The 16,544-nt window shown below is 47.3% G+C and overlaps 2 protein-coding genes across 10 annotated transcripts in view; one reads left to right on the top strand and one right to left on the bottom strand.

Moving 5' to 3' along the window:
• The window catches only part of UNKL (unk like zinc finger), a 45,052-nt gene extending 41,133 nt beyond the window's left edge, over window positions 1-3,919 (top strand). For 7 of the 9 annotated variants that reach the window (XM_082361070.1, XM_082361072.1, XM_082361068.1 and 4 more), the window contains 4 exons: window positions 266-468; window positions 555-812; window positions 1,486-1,889; window positions 2,156-2,260. In XM_082361070.1, coding sequence (XP_082217196.1) covers window positions 266-468; window positions 555-812; window positions 1,486-1,641 — 617 coding nt within the window. In that variant the 3' untranslated portion in view covers window positions 1,642-1,889; window positions 2,156-2,260. Of the gene's footprint in view, window positions 1-265; window positions 469-554; window positions 817-1,485; window positions 1,934-2,155 lie in introns of those variants that run through there. The other 2 variants (XM_082361069.1, XM_082361076.1) reach the window with 2 other exon arrangements.
• GNPTG (N-acetylglucosamine-1-phosphate transferase subunit gamma) overlaps window positions 3,897-16,544 on the bottom strand; it is a 17,297-nt gene continuing 4,649 nt past the window's right edge. The window contains exons 4-11 of the mRNA XM_082361082.1: window positions 5,265-5,319; window positions 5,113-5,196; window positions 4,937-5,030; window positions 4,755-4,869; window positions 4,587-4,669; window positions 4,376-4,507; window positions 4,218-4,299; window positions 3,897-4,123 (exon numbers count right to left, since the gene is read on the bottom strand). Of these exons, the coding sequence (XP_082217208.1) occupies window positions 4,026-4,123; window positions 4,218-4,299; window positions 4,376-4,507; window positions 4,587-4,669; window positions 4,755-4,869; window positions 4,937-5,030; window positions 5,113-5,196; window positions 5,265-5,319 (743 nt within the window). The 3' untranslated portion in view covers window positions 3,897-4,025. The remainder of the gene's footprint in view (window positions 4,124-4,217; window positions 4,300-4,375; window positions 4,508-4,586; window positions 4,670-4,754; window positions 4,870-4,936; window positions 5,031-5,112; window positions 5,197-5,264; window positions 5,320-16,544) is intronic.

The following is a 16,544-nucleotide window of genomic DNA, read 5'->3' as shown; positions in this document are numbered from 1 at the left end:
TTAAAGTATCTATTTTAATTTCTAATGACACATGTATGTCAATGGATGTCACCCATGCAAACAAAAACCCTTTGGGGTCCTCCAGATTCTAAGTGCGTAAAGGGTTCTGGGACGAGAGTCTGAGCACTGCTGCCCCCACGATGCAGCCACAGAAACGGATTTGTTTCCTTTGCTGGTGGAGAGATCGGGGTCCCCAGAGCTTGCCGGGGAGATGCTTGTGAGGTCCCAGCACAAGCAGGCTGACATCCGGCTCCTCCACACTCAGGCTTGAATGGCGTCCCCGGCAGCATCTGGGACTTTGTCTCTGGCAGCTTCTCTCCCAGCCCGTCCCCCATCCTGAATGCTGGCCCCACGGCCTCTTCAGGTGCGAGTCCAAACAGTGCCGAGCTGGCCCGGGTCAGGCGGCAGCTGGATGAGGCCAAGAGGAAGATCCGGCAGTGGGAGGAGTCCTGGCAACAGGTGAAGCAGGTGAGCGTGGGGAGGGGCTGCCGCGCAGGTGAGAGGGGCGCGTGTGGCGGCTGCTGGCCGCCATCACTGCAGCCCCTGGGTTTCAGGCCTGTGACGCGTGGCAGCGGGAGGCCAAGGAGGCCAAGGAGCGGGCGCTCGCGGCCGACAGCGCCCGGCAGCTGGCGCTGCAGAAGAAGGAGGAGGTGGAGGCCCAGTTCCGACGGCTGCAGGAGGAGCTGGAGGGCCGGGGCTTGGCCTCCGCGCTCCCCGGCCTGCGCGGCTGCGGCGACATCGGCGCCATCCCCCTGCCGAAGCTGCATTCGCTGCAGAGTCAGCTGCGCCTCGATTTGGAAGCAGTGGATGGGGTGAGTCCGGGTCTCGTTTTCAAGGCACTGGAGGGGGTGCATGGAGGTGGTGGGGAGCTGGCCGAGCAGCTTCTGTCCACTCCCACCTCTCCTCTTGGCGGCCGTGCCCTCGTGGACAGGGGCCACATCGCCTCATGCGGCTGGAGCTCTGGTGTTGTCTGGGGCACCTCCCTGGGTCGCCCTCCAGGGTCCCTGGTCACCCCCTTGCCTGATGTAGCGTGAAAGCCGCTGCCCTCAGCTTAGTGGGAAAATGCTTCCACACCTGGGCATTTTGTTAGAACCTGGGGCATTGGGAAGGCTCCACAGCCCTGCCTCTCACACACCGTCCCCCCAACCCCGGCTCATGGCCCAGGCCGCTGGGATGCACACCTCTCATCCGTCTCCAAGGCGCCATCATCCAGGTTTTGGCTGCTGTCGGCCGGAGGCTGGGTCCCAAGTCAGGGTCCATCCTGACCCGGCCCCTCCGTGTGGCCACCTGCCTGGCTACCCTTCCCATACCATGTGGTGGCTCTGGCCCTGGGAGCCCGTCCCCACCCAAGGGTCTCTTGGTGAAGCCTCTCCCACCCAATCTTTTCGTTCCTGGGTGGCTCCCAGCAGGGGAGTCCACCCCACCCTGACCCTGGGCCCGGCCTGGGTGGGGGCGGGGTACCCCCTGACTGCGTCTCCCCCGCAGGTGATCTTCCAGCTGCGAGCGAAGCAGTGCGGGGTGTGCGGGGAGCGGGCCCACAGCGCTGTCCTGCGGCCCTGCCAGCATCGTGTGCTCTGCGAGCCGTGTGCGGCCAGCGCACCCGAGTGCCCCTACTGCGCGGGCCAGCCCCTGCCCTGGTGACGGCCGCCTTGTCGCCCGCCTCCTGGTGCCACCGACGTCGGGACCCCAGCCCCAAACAGACCACCCACGGTCTCGTACTCTCCTCACAGACCCTGAAGGCCCCATGGGGCTCGGCGGGCAGGGTGACTCTGCGGGGTTTGTGGTCCTGACGCCACTGTGACCGGATCCTGGGAGTTCACGTCCCGAGAAGCACTTTGTAGACGGAAGAGTTTAGGCAGACGTTCCGAGTTGCTATAAGCTGCTTTGAGGTTCATGTTTTTAATATGCGATAATATGAAGCTTTATACGTGTACTGTGAACAGAGTATTTCCTATCGGTCTATTGTTAATCCATAGTACGGTAAACACATTAGGTTTCGTATCTGAAATTAGTACTTATGAAGTGAGCATTTATCTAGTAGTGAGAAATGCCTAGGATTTTTACAGTTTCCAAATTAAGTGCAAACTAATAGTATTTATAGCAGAGTGATTATTGAGAGACACATATACATGTAGATGTTTTTAATTTTATGAAGGGAACTCATTTCCTGAACACGTGCACATTAACTGGAGCGTCAGTGACAGCGCCCCGCGCCTGCGGCCTCCCGCTCAAGTGCCTGCGCCTAGGAAAGCCAAGGAGCTGCGTGCTGTCCTTTCTCCCCTGGACTTGGTCAGCGCGGTGACAGTGAGCAGGGCAGTGGGGTGGGGGACCCGACGGGGCGGGCGTCACACTGACTGTGCAGAGCCGTGTGGTGCTCCCCCTTCCCAGAGCTTGCTGGCGGGCGTCCTGTCTGGAGCCTCTCTCCACCCACGTGGGAGACCCTAGCCAGCCTCCAGGGCGACACTGCACCGGATCTGTTTGTCCAGGTGTTATGTTCCAGGGACCATGGGGTTGGGGAGGACCCGGCCGCCGTGCGGGGGCGGGGTGGCAGAAAGGCTGCTGGGAACGGGTCAGATTTTAGTGCCGGCTTCAGTCTGTTCTGTCTGCATTGGGTCACTTTCCCTAGGAATCTGGGAGGAAGTAAAACCTGCCTGTAGTTGATCCAGACTTTGCTCGTGGCAGATCCAGATTGGCATGAGAATCTTCCCAGAGTCTGCCGCCAGGCGTGGAGCAGGGGCTGGGCCCTGGCCCGGAAGGGACGGGATGCCCCCTGCTTGGGGCTGTGCCAAAGACTTTATATAGCATTTTTTAAGTGCAAGGTGACTAGGTAAAAATTTTTATCAGTGACCAAATTAGAATGTATTTACTATAGTGAGAAGTTTAAGACCTTTTTTTTTTAACATAAGACAAACTGATAGGAAAGCTGTCATTTTTTAAGGTGGGTCCATGGCATCGTGCAGCTCGCCCGCTGCTAAAGGTTAACTATATGACTTGGTTGTAGTGAATCTACTTTGTTTCTAATTATACTGATAATGATTAGCTCTTAGAAATTACGTATATTTTGTGCTACTGTTATCACTGTTTAAAATTCTTTATTTTATTAATATTTATGCACTTGTTTCCCATTTCAGGCCTTTGGGCTTTTGGGGGGAAAACAGGACAATGTTTGTTATTGACATCTAGCCTCGATATTTTCAAATTATAAACAAGAACAATTAAGCTTTAGGTGTATTTATAAGCTATTCCGGTCAGTTCTTTCTGTGGGGTTCGGGGGGGTGGAGGCGCCCCCTCCCAGGCACTCGCTGGCTCTGAGGACAGGTGTGTGGTGGGAAGACCAAAGAACCACCCAGAGTGGAGCTCCTGGGGCTACCTCGGGGCCCTCCCACCCCTGCTGCCTGGCCGCGGTGGCCCTGGTTTTCTGAGGGGGCCACCCATGCTGGGCTCGGCCAGGCTCAGCCAGGCTCAGCGTCTCAGGGTGTCACCGCCCCGCACTTGGGTGATGAAGGGGGGCGCTGGGTGTAGCAGCTGAAGCTGCGTGGTGCTCGGCGAGGCCGTTCTTGTTGCCGAATCTGTCAGCTCCTGAGTGTTCAGTATTAGCGGTGATGTTACATTGTCACACCATTTGTGTAACTGTGGTCAGCAGAAGACCACGACTCAGTGTGGATGCTTCATGTGGATTAATTTATGGAAGCCCCATTCTGTATGTCTGTTTTGAGTATTTAGAGGAGAATGTTATTGGAATGGAATTTTCTTAACCCAGAAGGTAGTATTTATAATGCATAATCATTTACTTGTAGTGAATTGTTTAAAGTTAACACTTGTTCAAATTTTTTTACACTATAGCATTTATGCAATGGTTTACAGAATTCATGGAATTATTTTTATCAGTAGGGAAATTAATTAAAACTTTGAATCTTTATTTTGTCTGCATCTTTGCGCACAACCCCGAGAGCCTGCTGGCACAGAAGGAACAGAGGAAGGTGTCCTCTGGCTGAGACCTGTCGCCCTGCTCCTCCTGCCCCAGATCACAGGGTGTTCCCACGCAGTCCAGGGTCGCCTCGTAGCAGCTCTGCTGTCTTGTCCGTGGGTGTCCTGGGACCCAAGTGCTCAGAGCTGGAAGTTTCTGCCAAAACACCAGGCAGCAGGAGGTCAGGACCTGACCTGCAGGGCGGCAGGTCCCAAGGTGGGCTCAGCCCCAACCCCCGGGCACAGCTGACCTGCAGGCTTCACGTAGGGGAGGCTGTGCTGGGTCAGTATGCTTTTAAGTCTTTTCATCTCCTTTGACAGGGCTTTATGTGCCTAGAACAGGAGTTGAAAGGGAGCAGTCAGGCCCTTGGTGGGAGGCCAGTCCCGGGCCTGGGAGCACCGTCTGTACCTCGTTACAGCTCTCCAGCGTTTGAAACACCAGGCCCTTGGCACCTCCTTCCTGCTGCACCGATTCACTTTGTTCTGGAGTCTTTAAATAACCAGCATCCTCAAAAATCGCCCTGAGCGACTTCTCGTAGCCCTGCAGGTGGAGGACGAGGAGGGAGCACTGCTGCAGCTGCACTGCTCCCCGCCCAGGCGGCGCCCGCCCTGTCGCTCACCTGGGACGTGATCAGCTCATCCGCCAGATCCTGCTCCACCCGGTCCCACCTCTGCTGCAGGGCCATGGGCAGGGCCGGGTACACTGAGAATCCAACAGAAACCAGACTGAGCTGAGCCCCTCTGCCCCCAACGCCCCCCAGTGCCCCCCCGCCGGCCCTGGTGCCCACCTAACAAGGAGTGGGGGTGGCAGACGAGGGGCGTCTCGAACGTCAGTGCGTAGACACAGGTGCTTGGCTCAGACACGTGGGCCAACCGGTTGGTTTTGCCACAAGTGAGCTCCACCTGGGGGGAAACCCTGGTGAGCGGGTGGGGGGAGCGGGCCCCAATCCCACCCTCCCGCCCAGCTCACCTTGCTCTGCCGGCTCCGGGAGTGGCAGGAGTCACCGTCCCTCATCCACATGCCCCTGAAGGTGTTGTTGGCGATTTCCCACTCGTGCCAGATGCTGGGGAGGAGCAGAGTGGGTGAGGCTGTGGTGGGGGGGACAGTGGACAGGTGGAGCCGCAGCCACCCCCAGCGCCGCTCACCCGAGGATCCCACTGTAGGCGTTCCAGCGGAAGGTCTGCTCGTGCTGCGTCACGTTGTGGAACGGGCAGAGCTCGTACTTGTACCTGGGGGCACAGCGCTGTCAGGGGGGGGGTCCCAGGCCCTGGCCACGCCTACCCCTGCCCTCACTCACGTGGACTCCACCAGGCTGAAGCACTTGCCAGAAAGTCTGGAGAGATGCACGGGCCCTGAAAGGGGAGAGCATGGCCCGCTGAAGCGTGGTGCGAAGAGCAGGCGTGCAGAAACCCACAGAACCAGGGCTATTTAGGAAAAGATCCGGTAGTTTAAACTTTAAAACTGGAGCAAAAGAGTTGGAGCAACATCAGCAAAGTACCAGACCAGGAAGCTCCAAGCTCATATCCCTGTGAAAACATCAAGTGAACCCCTACAAACCAGCTGAGCTAACCCAGTTCTGGAAATCAGGCCTACAGCAACCAAGTGAGCACCACACAGCAAAGCCACCACCCCAGCGTGGTCGTGAGGAGCAGGCTGACCTCATCTGCAACATCCCAGCCTAGCTGGGGGCTGCCGGGAGGACTGGTCTCTGTTTTGCCCAACTCAGATCACCAGGCAGGAAAGGGAGCTGCTCATGAAGGCTGCAGGGGGGCAAGGGGTTATGGTTGGACACACACAACAGGACATCCAGGACCTGAGGAGGAGCTGGGGTGAGACTCTTGGAGAACCAAAGACATCCAGGAGCAGCCTGCACACAGCTGCCCCTAGACTCCGAACACACCCAGCCTGGTGGTGAAGGCCGCCCCAGCACGGGGCCAGGCTGCAAAGAAACCGCAGCCTCTTCAAAGGAAAACCCAACAGAACCACCTGGGAGAAGCCCAGACACTGGACTGATAGAAGACTTCAGTTAAACACATGTCTGAAATATGCTTAAGGACCTGGAGGGAAACGCAAAGAACTAAAGTATATCAGGCAAATGACATGTAGGCAGAGAGACAAACAGTATCGAAAGGAACCAAAAAAATCTGGAGCTGAAAAATACAACTGAAATAAATCCACAAAAGGGGTTAACAGATTTTGAGCAGAGAAAAGAACCAGTGAAGAGACGGCAGGACACACAGTGGGAGTCCCTGAAGGAGGAGAGGGGCAGAGAGAGTATCTGAGGAAATGACTCTCCCAACTTGACAAAACACATGCATCTACACATCCAAGCAGCTCACTGAACTCCAAGTACAATAAACTCAGAGAGACCCACACCAAGACACAAAAGAAAACTGTCAAAAACCAAGTCCAAAGCAGCAAGAAGTGACTCATCACATCAAGGGATCCTTAATAAGATTATCCGCCCATTTCTCTGCCACACTCCAGAGGCCAGAAAGCTGTGGGATGGAAGAAAAAACTGTCAACTGAGGAGTCTACATCCAGGAAACTATCCTCCAAAAATGAGGGCAAAATCAAGACACTCCCAGATAAACAAAAGCTGAGGGACTTCGTTACCACGAGACCTGCCCTGGAGGGAGTCCTTCCAGTAAAGGCAAATACACTGCCAAACCCAAAGCAGTATGTGATTCTGATCTGCAAATCTACAGGGTTTAAAAAGATGCATAAAAATAATTACAAATTACATTTAAAGAGGTAATTTCTGAAATCAATAACAAAGTTGGGGGAGGGACAGAGCTGTACAGGAGAAGTCTTTGAATTTATACCAATTTCAATCACGTACAAATTAGACTTAATGGCTTTATGATTGTATGTAATCCCCTGGCAACCGTAGAGGAAATAGCTACACAGAATAATACACAAAAGTAAAAAGGACGTCAAAACACGTCACTTAGAAGTCAACAAAAAGGAATGGAGGGAATGAGGGACAAAAAAACTATAAGACAAATTTTGCTGTTTTGTTTCCTCTAAATCCTTCCTTATCAATGACTACTTTAAATGTAAACAGATTAAACTCTCCCATTCAAAAGGCACAGATTGGCCAAATGGGTAAAAAAAATGTGATCCAACTATATATACTGTTTGTAAGAGACGCATTTAAGATCAAAGACACAAGCAGGCTGAAAGTGAAAGGATGGAAAAAGATATGCAAATAATGAGAGAGCAGGGATGGCCACACTAGTATCAGACAAAATAGACTTTCAGGGACTTCCCTGCTGGTCCAGTGGTTAGGAATCTGCCTTCCAATGCAGGGGACGCGAGTTCGATCCCTGGTCAGAGAACTAAGATCCCCCATGCCTCGGGGCAACTAAGCCTGCATGCCGCAACTACTGAGCCTGTGCACCACTACTAGGTAGCCCACGCACCACAACTAGAGAGAGGCCTGCGCTGCAACAAAGAGCCCACTCGCTGCAACAAAAGATCCCGCATGCCGAAATGAAGATCCCTGCCACAACTGTGGCCTGACAGACCCGATGCAGCCAAAAAAGAAAAAAAACGATTATCAGTCAAACACTGTTAAAGGAGATAAAGAAAGACATTATTCATTGATAAAAAGGTCCATTCACCAAGATTATAACAATTACAAACATATGGGCACCAAACACCAGAGCTTGAAAACAAAGCAAGCATTGAAAACTGAAGGGAGTAACAGGCAGTTCTACAATCCTTGGACATTCAACACCCCACTTGAAAGGACACAGAGGACCTGAACAACACTAAAACCACCAGACCTAATCGACATATACAGAATAACCCACCCAACAACAGCAGAAATTACATTTTTTAAGTGTACGTGGAACATTCTCCAGGACACACCATATGTTAGGCCACTTAATAAACTTAAAAAGACTGAAATCATAGTTTCTTTTCTGAACACAATGGAAACCAGAAATCAATAGCAAAAGCAATGTGGGAAATCCACAAACATATGGAAATTAACACAATCTTAAAGAACCAATGGCTCAAAGAATTCACAAGGGAAACTTGTTTTTGTTTCAAAATATTTTCTAAATACAAGGTACCAAAAATTATCAGATACAGTGAAAGCAATGCTAAGAGGGAAATTAACAGCTGTAAACATATTCAAAACAAGATCTCAAATCAATAACCTAACTTTTACACTTTAAGAAACTAGAAAAAGAAAGCTAGCAAGCTGGACTTCCCTGGCGGTCCAGTGGTTAAGACTCCACACTTCCAATGCAGGGGGTGTGGGTTCAATCCCTGGTTGGGGAACTAAGATCCCACATGCTGCATGGCACAGCAAAAAAAAAAAACAAAAAACCCCCAAAAAACTAGCAAGCAAAAGGAAGAAAATAAAGATTAAAGCAGAGATAAATAAAACAAAGAAAAATCAAAAACCAGAAGTTGGTTCTTTGAAAAGATCAACAAAATCAACAAACCTTTAAACTAGATTTACTGTAACAAAAAAGAAGATGGGCTTCCCTGGTGGGGCAGTGGTTAAAAATCTGCCTCCCAATGCAAGAGACATGGGTTCGAGCCCTGGTCCGGGAAGATCCCACATGCTGCGGAGCAACTAAGCCCGTGTGCCACAACTACTGAGCCTGTGCTCTAGAGTCCATGAGCCACAACTACTGAGGCAAGCCTGCGTGCCTAGAGCCCATGCTCTGTGACAAGAGAAGCCACTGCAATGAGAAGCCCACACACCACAACGAAGAGTAGCCCCACTTGCCGCAACTATAGAAAGCCCGTGTGCAGCAACAAAGACCCAACATGGCCCAAAATAATTAATTAAAAAAAAAATTCAAATTACTAAAATCATAAACAAAAGGAGGGACATTACTACCAATTTTACAGAAATAAAAAGGATTACAAGAAAATACTATGAAAATTGAAGAAGGGGGAACACCTCTTGACTCAGTTCTATGAGGCCAGCATTCCCCTGATACCAAAGCCAAAAAGATACCTGACGAGAAAGGAAAACTACAGACGTCAACATCCCTTGTGAATGTCAGTGCAAAAATCCTGAACAAAATACTGGCAAACTGAAATCAGCAGCACATTAAAAGGATTCTACAGTGTGAAGAAGTGGGGTTTGTTCCTGGAATGTAAGGATGGTTTAAAAAAAAAGTTTTTTTTTAATGTAATACACCCCATTAACAGAATAAAGGGGGGGAAATTATCATCCAAATTGTTGCAGAAAAAAGCACCTATCAAAATTCAACACTGTTTCATGATGAAAACACTCAACAAAGGAGGATTAGGAGGAAACTTCCTCAACGCAATAAAGGCCATATATGCAAAACCCACAGTGAATATCTTACTGAACGGTGAAAGACTGAAAAAGCTTTCCTCCCAAAAGCGGGAACAACACAAGGAAGCTCTCAGCCCTGCTATTCACTATTCGACATTGTACTGGAGGTTCTAGCCAGAGCAATTAGGCAAAAAAAAGGAAAGGCATCTTAATTAGGAAGGAAGAAGTAAAATTACAATGTGGTGTTTGCAGATGACATGATCATATATATAGAAAACCCTAAAGAGTCCACAGAAATCTATTAGAGCTACTAAATTCAGCAAAGTTGTAGGATACAGAAGTGACACTAAAAACCAGTTGTGTTTCTATACAACAACCCAACAGACAACACAAAAAGGAAATTCAATGAAACAATTCCAGGGATTTCCCTGGTGGCCCAGTGGTTAAGACTCTGCGCTCCCAAGGCAGGGAGCCCAGGTTCGATCCCTGGTCAGGGAACTAGATCCCACATGCCACAATGAAGATCCCACATGCAGCAACAAAGATGGATTCCCAAAGGACCCCAAATAGTCAAAACTATATTGAAATAGAAAAGTTGAAGGACTCACAATTAGTGATTTCAAAGCTTACTTCAAGGGGAATTCCCTGGTGGTCTAGTGGTTAGGACTTGGTGCTCCCACTGCCAGGGTCCCAGGTTTGATCCCTGGTTGAGGAACTAAGATCCCACAAGACGCACAACACCGTCAAAAAAAAAAACAAAAACAAAACCCAAAAAACCCCACAAAGCTTACTTCAAAGCCACAGTAATTAAACCAGTGCAGTATCAGTAGAAAGACAGACGTGTAGACCAATGAAACAGAACAGAGAGCCCAGAAACAAACCCTTGAATATATGCTCAAAGGATCTGTCAGGGTGCTGAAACCATTCAGTGGGGGAAAGGACATACTTCTCAACAAATGGAGTCGGGAAGCCGGATGTTCATATGCACAGGAATGAAACTGGACCCTTACCTCACACCATGTACAGAAATTAACTTAAAATGGATCAGAGGCTGAAACTACAAAACATAAGGGGAAATCTTTGACATTGGCTTTGTGCTTTGGAAATGATTTCTTGGATATGACATCAAAGGCAAAGGCACCAAAAGGAAAACTAGATAAATGGGACTTCAGAATTTAAAACTTTGCAAGGAAGTGTTGAAAGACAACCTACAGAAAGTGAGAAAGTATTTGCAGATCACATTTCTAACAAGGGTAATATCCAGAACATATAAAGAACTCCTATTAACAGCAACAGCAACGCCCCAAACAACCCAATTAAAAAATGGACCAAGGATTACTAGACATTTTTCTGAAGAAGTGAAAAATAAGTAAATACAAATAAAATCCACTATGAGATATCACCTCACATCCATTAGGATGGCTACTATCCAACAACAACAACAACAACAACACAGAAAAGAATAAATGTTGGTGAGGATGTGGAGAAACTGAAACCTTTGTGCACTGTTGGCGGGAATGTAAAACGGTGCAGCGCTGTTGAAAACAGTTTGGTGGTTCCTCATAAAGCTTAAATGTAGATTTACAGGATACAGCAAATCGACTCCTGGGTATGTGAACGGAAAGCAGGAACTCAGATGCTGCACACCCATGTTCAGATCAGCATTATTCACAGTAACCAAAAAGTAAAAACAACCCAAGTGTACACTGACAGATGAATAAGCAGAATGTAGTACATATGTGCAATGGAATATTATTCAGCCTTAAAAAGGAAGGAAATCCTGCCACATAAATGAACCTTCAAGATACTCTGCTAAGTGAAATACGCCAGTCACAAAAGGACAAGAATTATATGATTCCACTTACATGAGGTACTTAGTTCATTCGAGCTGCTATAACAAAATACCACTGGGTAATTTTACAACTACAGAAATTTATTTTTCACAGTTCTGTGGGGGTTTGAAGCCCAAGATCAGGGCACCAGCACAGTCGAGTTCTAGTTCACAGAGGGTGCCTTCTCACTGTGTCTTCACATGGTAGAAGGGCCTAGGGATCTCTGGAGCCTCTTTATATTATAAGGGCATCAATCCCATTCTTGAGGGCTCCACCCTCAAGACTCAAGCATCTTCCAAAGACCTCAACTCCTAACACCATCATCTTTTTCAGTTATGATGTCAACCTGTGAATTTCAACCTGTGTACACACAGTGACCACAGCAGGGATCTAGAGTCATTAAATTCATAGAGACAGAAAGTAGAATGTTGGGGGCCAGAGGCTGGGAGGGGTGCGGAGTTGTTTAATGGGGACAGAGGTTCAGTTTGGGAAGATGAAAAAGTTCTGGGGATGATAGAGGTGATGTTTGCCCAACAATATGGATGTGTTTAATGCCTCTTAACTAAACATCTAATAATGGTTAAAATGGTAAATTTTATGTATATTTTACCACAGTAAAGAGGGCAATTCATATTTTCTTATATTAGCAAAAAGAAACACCAGAAGACTAAACATAAAATAACAACAAACAGAATCAAGGCAGTATGGGACTTCCCTGGTGGTACAGTAGTTAAGAATCCACCTGCCAATGCAAGGGCCACAGGTTCGATCCCTAGTCTGGGAAGATCCCACATGCCTCGGAGCAACTAAGCCCATGCACCACAACTACTGAGCCTGCATGCCTAGAGCCCGTGCTTCGCAACAAGAGAAGCCACTGCCATGAGAAGCCCGCACACCGCAACAAAGAGTAGCCCCCGCTCGCTGCAACTAGAGAAAGCCCACGTGCAGCAACGAAGACCCAATGCAGCCAGATAAATACATACATATATACATACAAAGAGTCAAGGCAGTATGGCACTGGCATAAAAACAGAGTCCAGAAATAAAGCCACACATATACAGTCAATTAATTTACAACAAAGAAGCCAAGGATATACAATGAGGAAAGGATAGTCTCTTCAATAAACGGTGCTGGTTAAACTGGACCACTATCTTACACCATACACAAAAATTTAAGTTGACTGTAAGACCAGAAACTATGAAACTCCTAGAAGAAAACATAGGTGGTAAGCTCTTTGACATCAGTCTCAGTGATGATTTTCAAAATCTGACTCCCCAAACAAAAGCAAAAATAAACAAATGGGACGATATCAAACTACAAAGGTGTGCACAGCCAAGGAAACAATCAACAAAATGAAAGGCAACCTACTGAATGGGATAAAACATCTAGCAAATCATATACATAAGGGGGTAATATCCAAAATGTGTAAAGAACTCACACAATTCAATAGCAAAAAAACAAACAATCCAATTAAAAAATGGGCAGAGGGTCTGAATAGACATTTTTCCAAAGAAGACAAAGAGATGGCCAACAGGCACATGAAAAGATGCTCAGCATCATTAATCATCAGGGAAATGCAAATCAAAACCACAATGAGATACCACCTCACACCTGTCGGAACAGCCACTATAAAAAAGACAAATAACAAGTGTTGGCGAGGATGTGGAGAAAAGGAAAACCTGCACACTGTTGGCAGGAATGGAAATTGGTGCGGCCACTATGGAAAACAGGATGGAGGTTCCCACCAAAATTAAATATAGAACTACCCTATAATCCAGCAATTCCACTTCTGGGTATTATCCAAAGAAAACAAAATCACTAACTCGGAAAAATATCTCCACCCCCCTGTTCACAGCAGCATTGTTTACAATAGTCAAGATATGGAAACTACCTAAGTGTCCGCTGATGGATAAAGAAGGTGGGGTACACATATACAACAGAGTATTATTCAGCCATAAAACAAGAAATTGCCATCTGAAACACGGATGGACATTTAGGGCATTATCCTAAGTGAAATATGTCAGAGAAAGACAAATACATTATGATCTCACTTATGTGGAAAACAAAACACCAAGCTTATAGATACAAAGAACAGATCAGTGTTTGCCAGAAGCAGGGGACTGGGGGGGGGGGGACACAAAGTGAGTGAAAATGGTCAAAAAATATAAACTTCCAGTAATAAATAAGTCCTGAGGATATAATGTACAGCACAGTGACTACAGTTAATAATATTGAATTGCGTATCTGAAAGTTGCTAAGAAAGTAAATCTTTTTTTAAAAATTGAAGTATAGTCGATTTACAATGTTGTGCTAAATTTCTGCTGTACAGCAAAGTGATTCAGTTACACATACTTTTCCATAATGCTTTATCATAGGATATTGAATATAGTTCTCTGTGCTACACAGTTAGGACCTTGTTGTTTATCCATTCTATATATAAAAGCTTACATCTGCTAACCCCAAACTCCCACTCCATTTCTCCCCCAACACCCCCCCTTAGCAACCACAACTCTGTTCTCTATGTCTGAGTCTGTTTTTGTTGTGTAGATATGTTCATTTGTGTCATATTTAGATTCCACATATAAGTGATATATGGTATTTGTCTTTCTCCTTCTGACTTAACTTCACTTAGTATGATAATCTCTAGTTGCATCCACGTTGCTACAAATGGCATTATTTCGTTCTTTTTTTATAGCTGAGTAGTATTCCATTGTATATATGTACCACATCTTAAGAAAGTAAATCTTAAACGTCCTCTCCAAAGAAGACATACAGATGGCCAAGAGGCACATGAAAAGCTGCTCAACATCACTAATTATTAGAGAAACGCAAATCAAAACTACAATGAGGTATCACCTCCCACCGGTTAGAATGGGCATCATCAGAAAATCTACAAATGCTGGAGAGGGTGTGGAGAAAAGGGAACCCTCTTGCACTCTTGGTGGGAATGTAAACTGATACAGCCACTATGGAGAACAGTATGGAGGTTCCTTAAAAAACTAAAAATAGAATTACCATATGACCCAGCAATCTTACTACTGGGCATATACCCAGAGAAAACCATAATTCAAAAAGACACATGCACCCCAATGTTCACTGCAGCACTGTTTACAACAGCCAGGTCATGGAAGCAACCTAAATGTCCATAAACAGACAAATGGATAAAGAAGATGTGGTACATACATACAATGGAACATTACTCAGCCATAAAAAGGAACGAAATTGGGTCATTTGTAGAGACGTGGATGGACCTAGAGACGGTCATAGAGTGAAATAAGTCAAAAAAACAAATATCGTATATTAACGCATATATGTGGAATCTAGAAAAAGTTACAGATTAACTGGTTTGCAAGGCAAAAATAGAGACACACGGCTTCCCTGGTGGCGCAGTGGATAGGAATCTGCCTCCCAATGCAGGGGACACAGGTTCGATCCCTGGTCCGGGAGGATCCCACATGCCACGGAGCAACTAAGCCCGTGCGCCATGACTGCTGAGCCTGCGCTCTGGAGCCCGTGAGCCACAACTACTGAAGCCTGCGTGTCTAGAGCCCGTGCTCTGCAACGGGAGAGGCCACCGCAATGAGGCCACCGCAATGTCGGTCCTGGGTGAGCTCCGCCCATGCACCGTAACGAGGAGTGGCCCCCGCTCGCTGCAGCTGGAGAGGGCCCGCGCACAGCAACAAAGACCCAACACAGCCAAAAATAAATAAATTAAAAAAAAAAAAAGAGACACAGATGTAGAGAACATATGGACACCAAGGGGGGAAGCGGGGGTGGGGTGTGGGCGGTGGTGGTGGGATGAAGTGGGAGATTGGGATTGACATGTATACACTAATATGTATAAAATAGATAAGTAATAAAAACCTGCTGTATAAAAAAAAATTTTTTTTTAAATCTTAAACGTCTTCATCACAAGAAGAAAAAAAGTTTTTGGTAACTATGTGGTGTCAGAGAATAACTAGACTTATTCCCATCATTTTGCAAAATATACAAACAGTGAATCATTATGTTGTATACCTGAAACTAATACGTCAATTATACCTTAAAACAAACAAACAAAACAGCAAATGGCCCTGGACAGGGAGCACAAGGTAGGAAGGAGAGCTCGGGGCGTATCTGTCCTAAGGTTTACATGTGAACCACGTAGGCATGCTAATGTGCTCAAAAGTAAAATAAAAGGATGACATTAAAGCCCCTACAGCTGAAATCAAAGCAAACGAACTGAACTATACACAATTAGTAACGTCACTTCACCGGAAGAAGAATCACTCTCAGTGATTTAAGAACAAGTACTATTAATGAGTTAATAGCAGTAATGCCATATTAGTTTTCAGGCCATTATATATGTGCTGTAGAATAGAGCAAATGACCATATGACGATACCAGGTATCAGAAGTCACAGCCACTAACATGGGACCAAGTCTCCTACAGATCCCACTGTAGAGAACGTCTGAAGGCCTGAGGCTGTAGAGGGGACTGAGGGGCGGGGCCGGCTTGGAAGAAGAGGGCACTGATTCCTGTGGGTTCCCGCCTAGGGCAGGCAATGGCATAACCCGCCCCAGTCTCTGGCCATAGGATCTGGGACAGAGGGAGCCAACCCAGCAGCTGGAAAGCGTGGGGTGGTATCAAAAAGGACGGCGGGGGTGGAGGGAGGGAAGCCTGCCCGGCTCTCTGGCTGAGCCCTGCATGCATGAACCACCAAGCAGGGGGGGTCGGTCCTGGGTGAGCTCCTCCCAGCCAGCTGCCTCAGCACACCACATTCTCCCAAGGGGAGAGCCGGGCCAAGGGTGTATCCAAAAGTATCAGACATACAACAAAGCAGGCAAATGCGACCCACCCCCAAGAGAACAGGCAAACATAGGAGACTGACCCCAACAAACACAGATGATGTTGGAAGTAGAAGAGGATTTTAAAGCAGCTATTGCAACTATGTTCCAGGGTGTAAAGTAAAACATGGTAATAAAGAGATAGGGAATCTCAGCAGATAAATAGAAATTAGAAAAAGAACAGAAACTCTAGAAATGAAAAGAGTCAGAAATAATTAACAATTTAAATCCAGCAATATATAAAACATATGTATTCACTGTGCCCAAGTGGAGCTTACTCCAAGAACACAGTGTTGGCTCAACATTCAAACACCAATGCTACCCACTATGTAAACAGCCTAAATGAGAAAATCCATCATCCTCTCGATAGGTTTAAAAAAAGCATTTGACAGAACCCAACACCCATTCATGGTAAAAACTCGGCAACCAGGAACAGCAGGGAAGGTCCTCCACCTGAGAAAGGGCTACAAATGCCCCTCTGCAGACCGTGAACTGAAGATGGGAGACCGAGGCCAGGTGGGGGGGGACACCTCTCCTCACTGCTCTCCCGAAATTGGAGGCCCACCCAGGGTGAAGGCACACAACTGTACTCCAGCTAATAGATGAAGAAACGTTAAACACCACGGGAATGCAATGAACAAAATCCA

Source organism: Balaenoptera borealis (genome assembly GCF_965194805.1).
Source record: "Balaenoptera borealis genome assembly, chromosome: 16".
NCBI classification, from domain to species: domain Eukaryota; kingdom Metazoa; phylum Chordata; class Mammalia; order Artiodactyla; family Balaenopteridae; genus Balaenoptera; species Balaenoptera borealis.
This window is presented reverse-complemented; position numbering and strand designations above follow the sequence as displayed.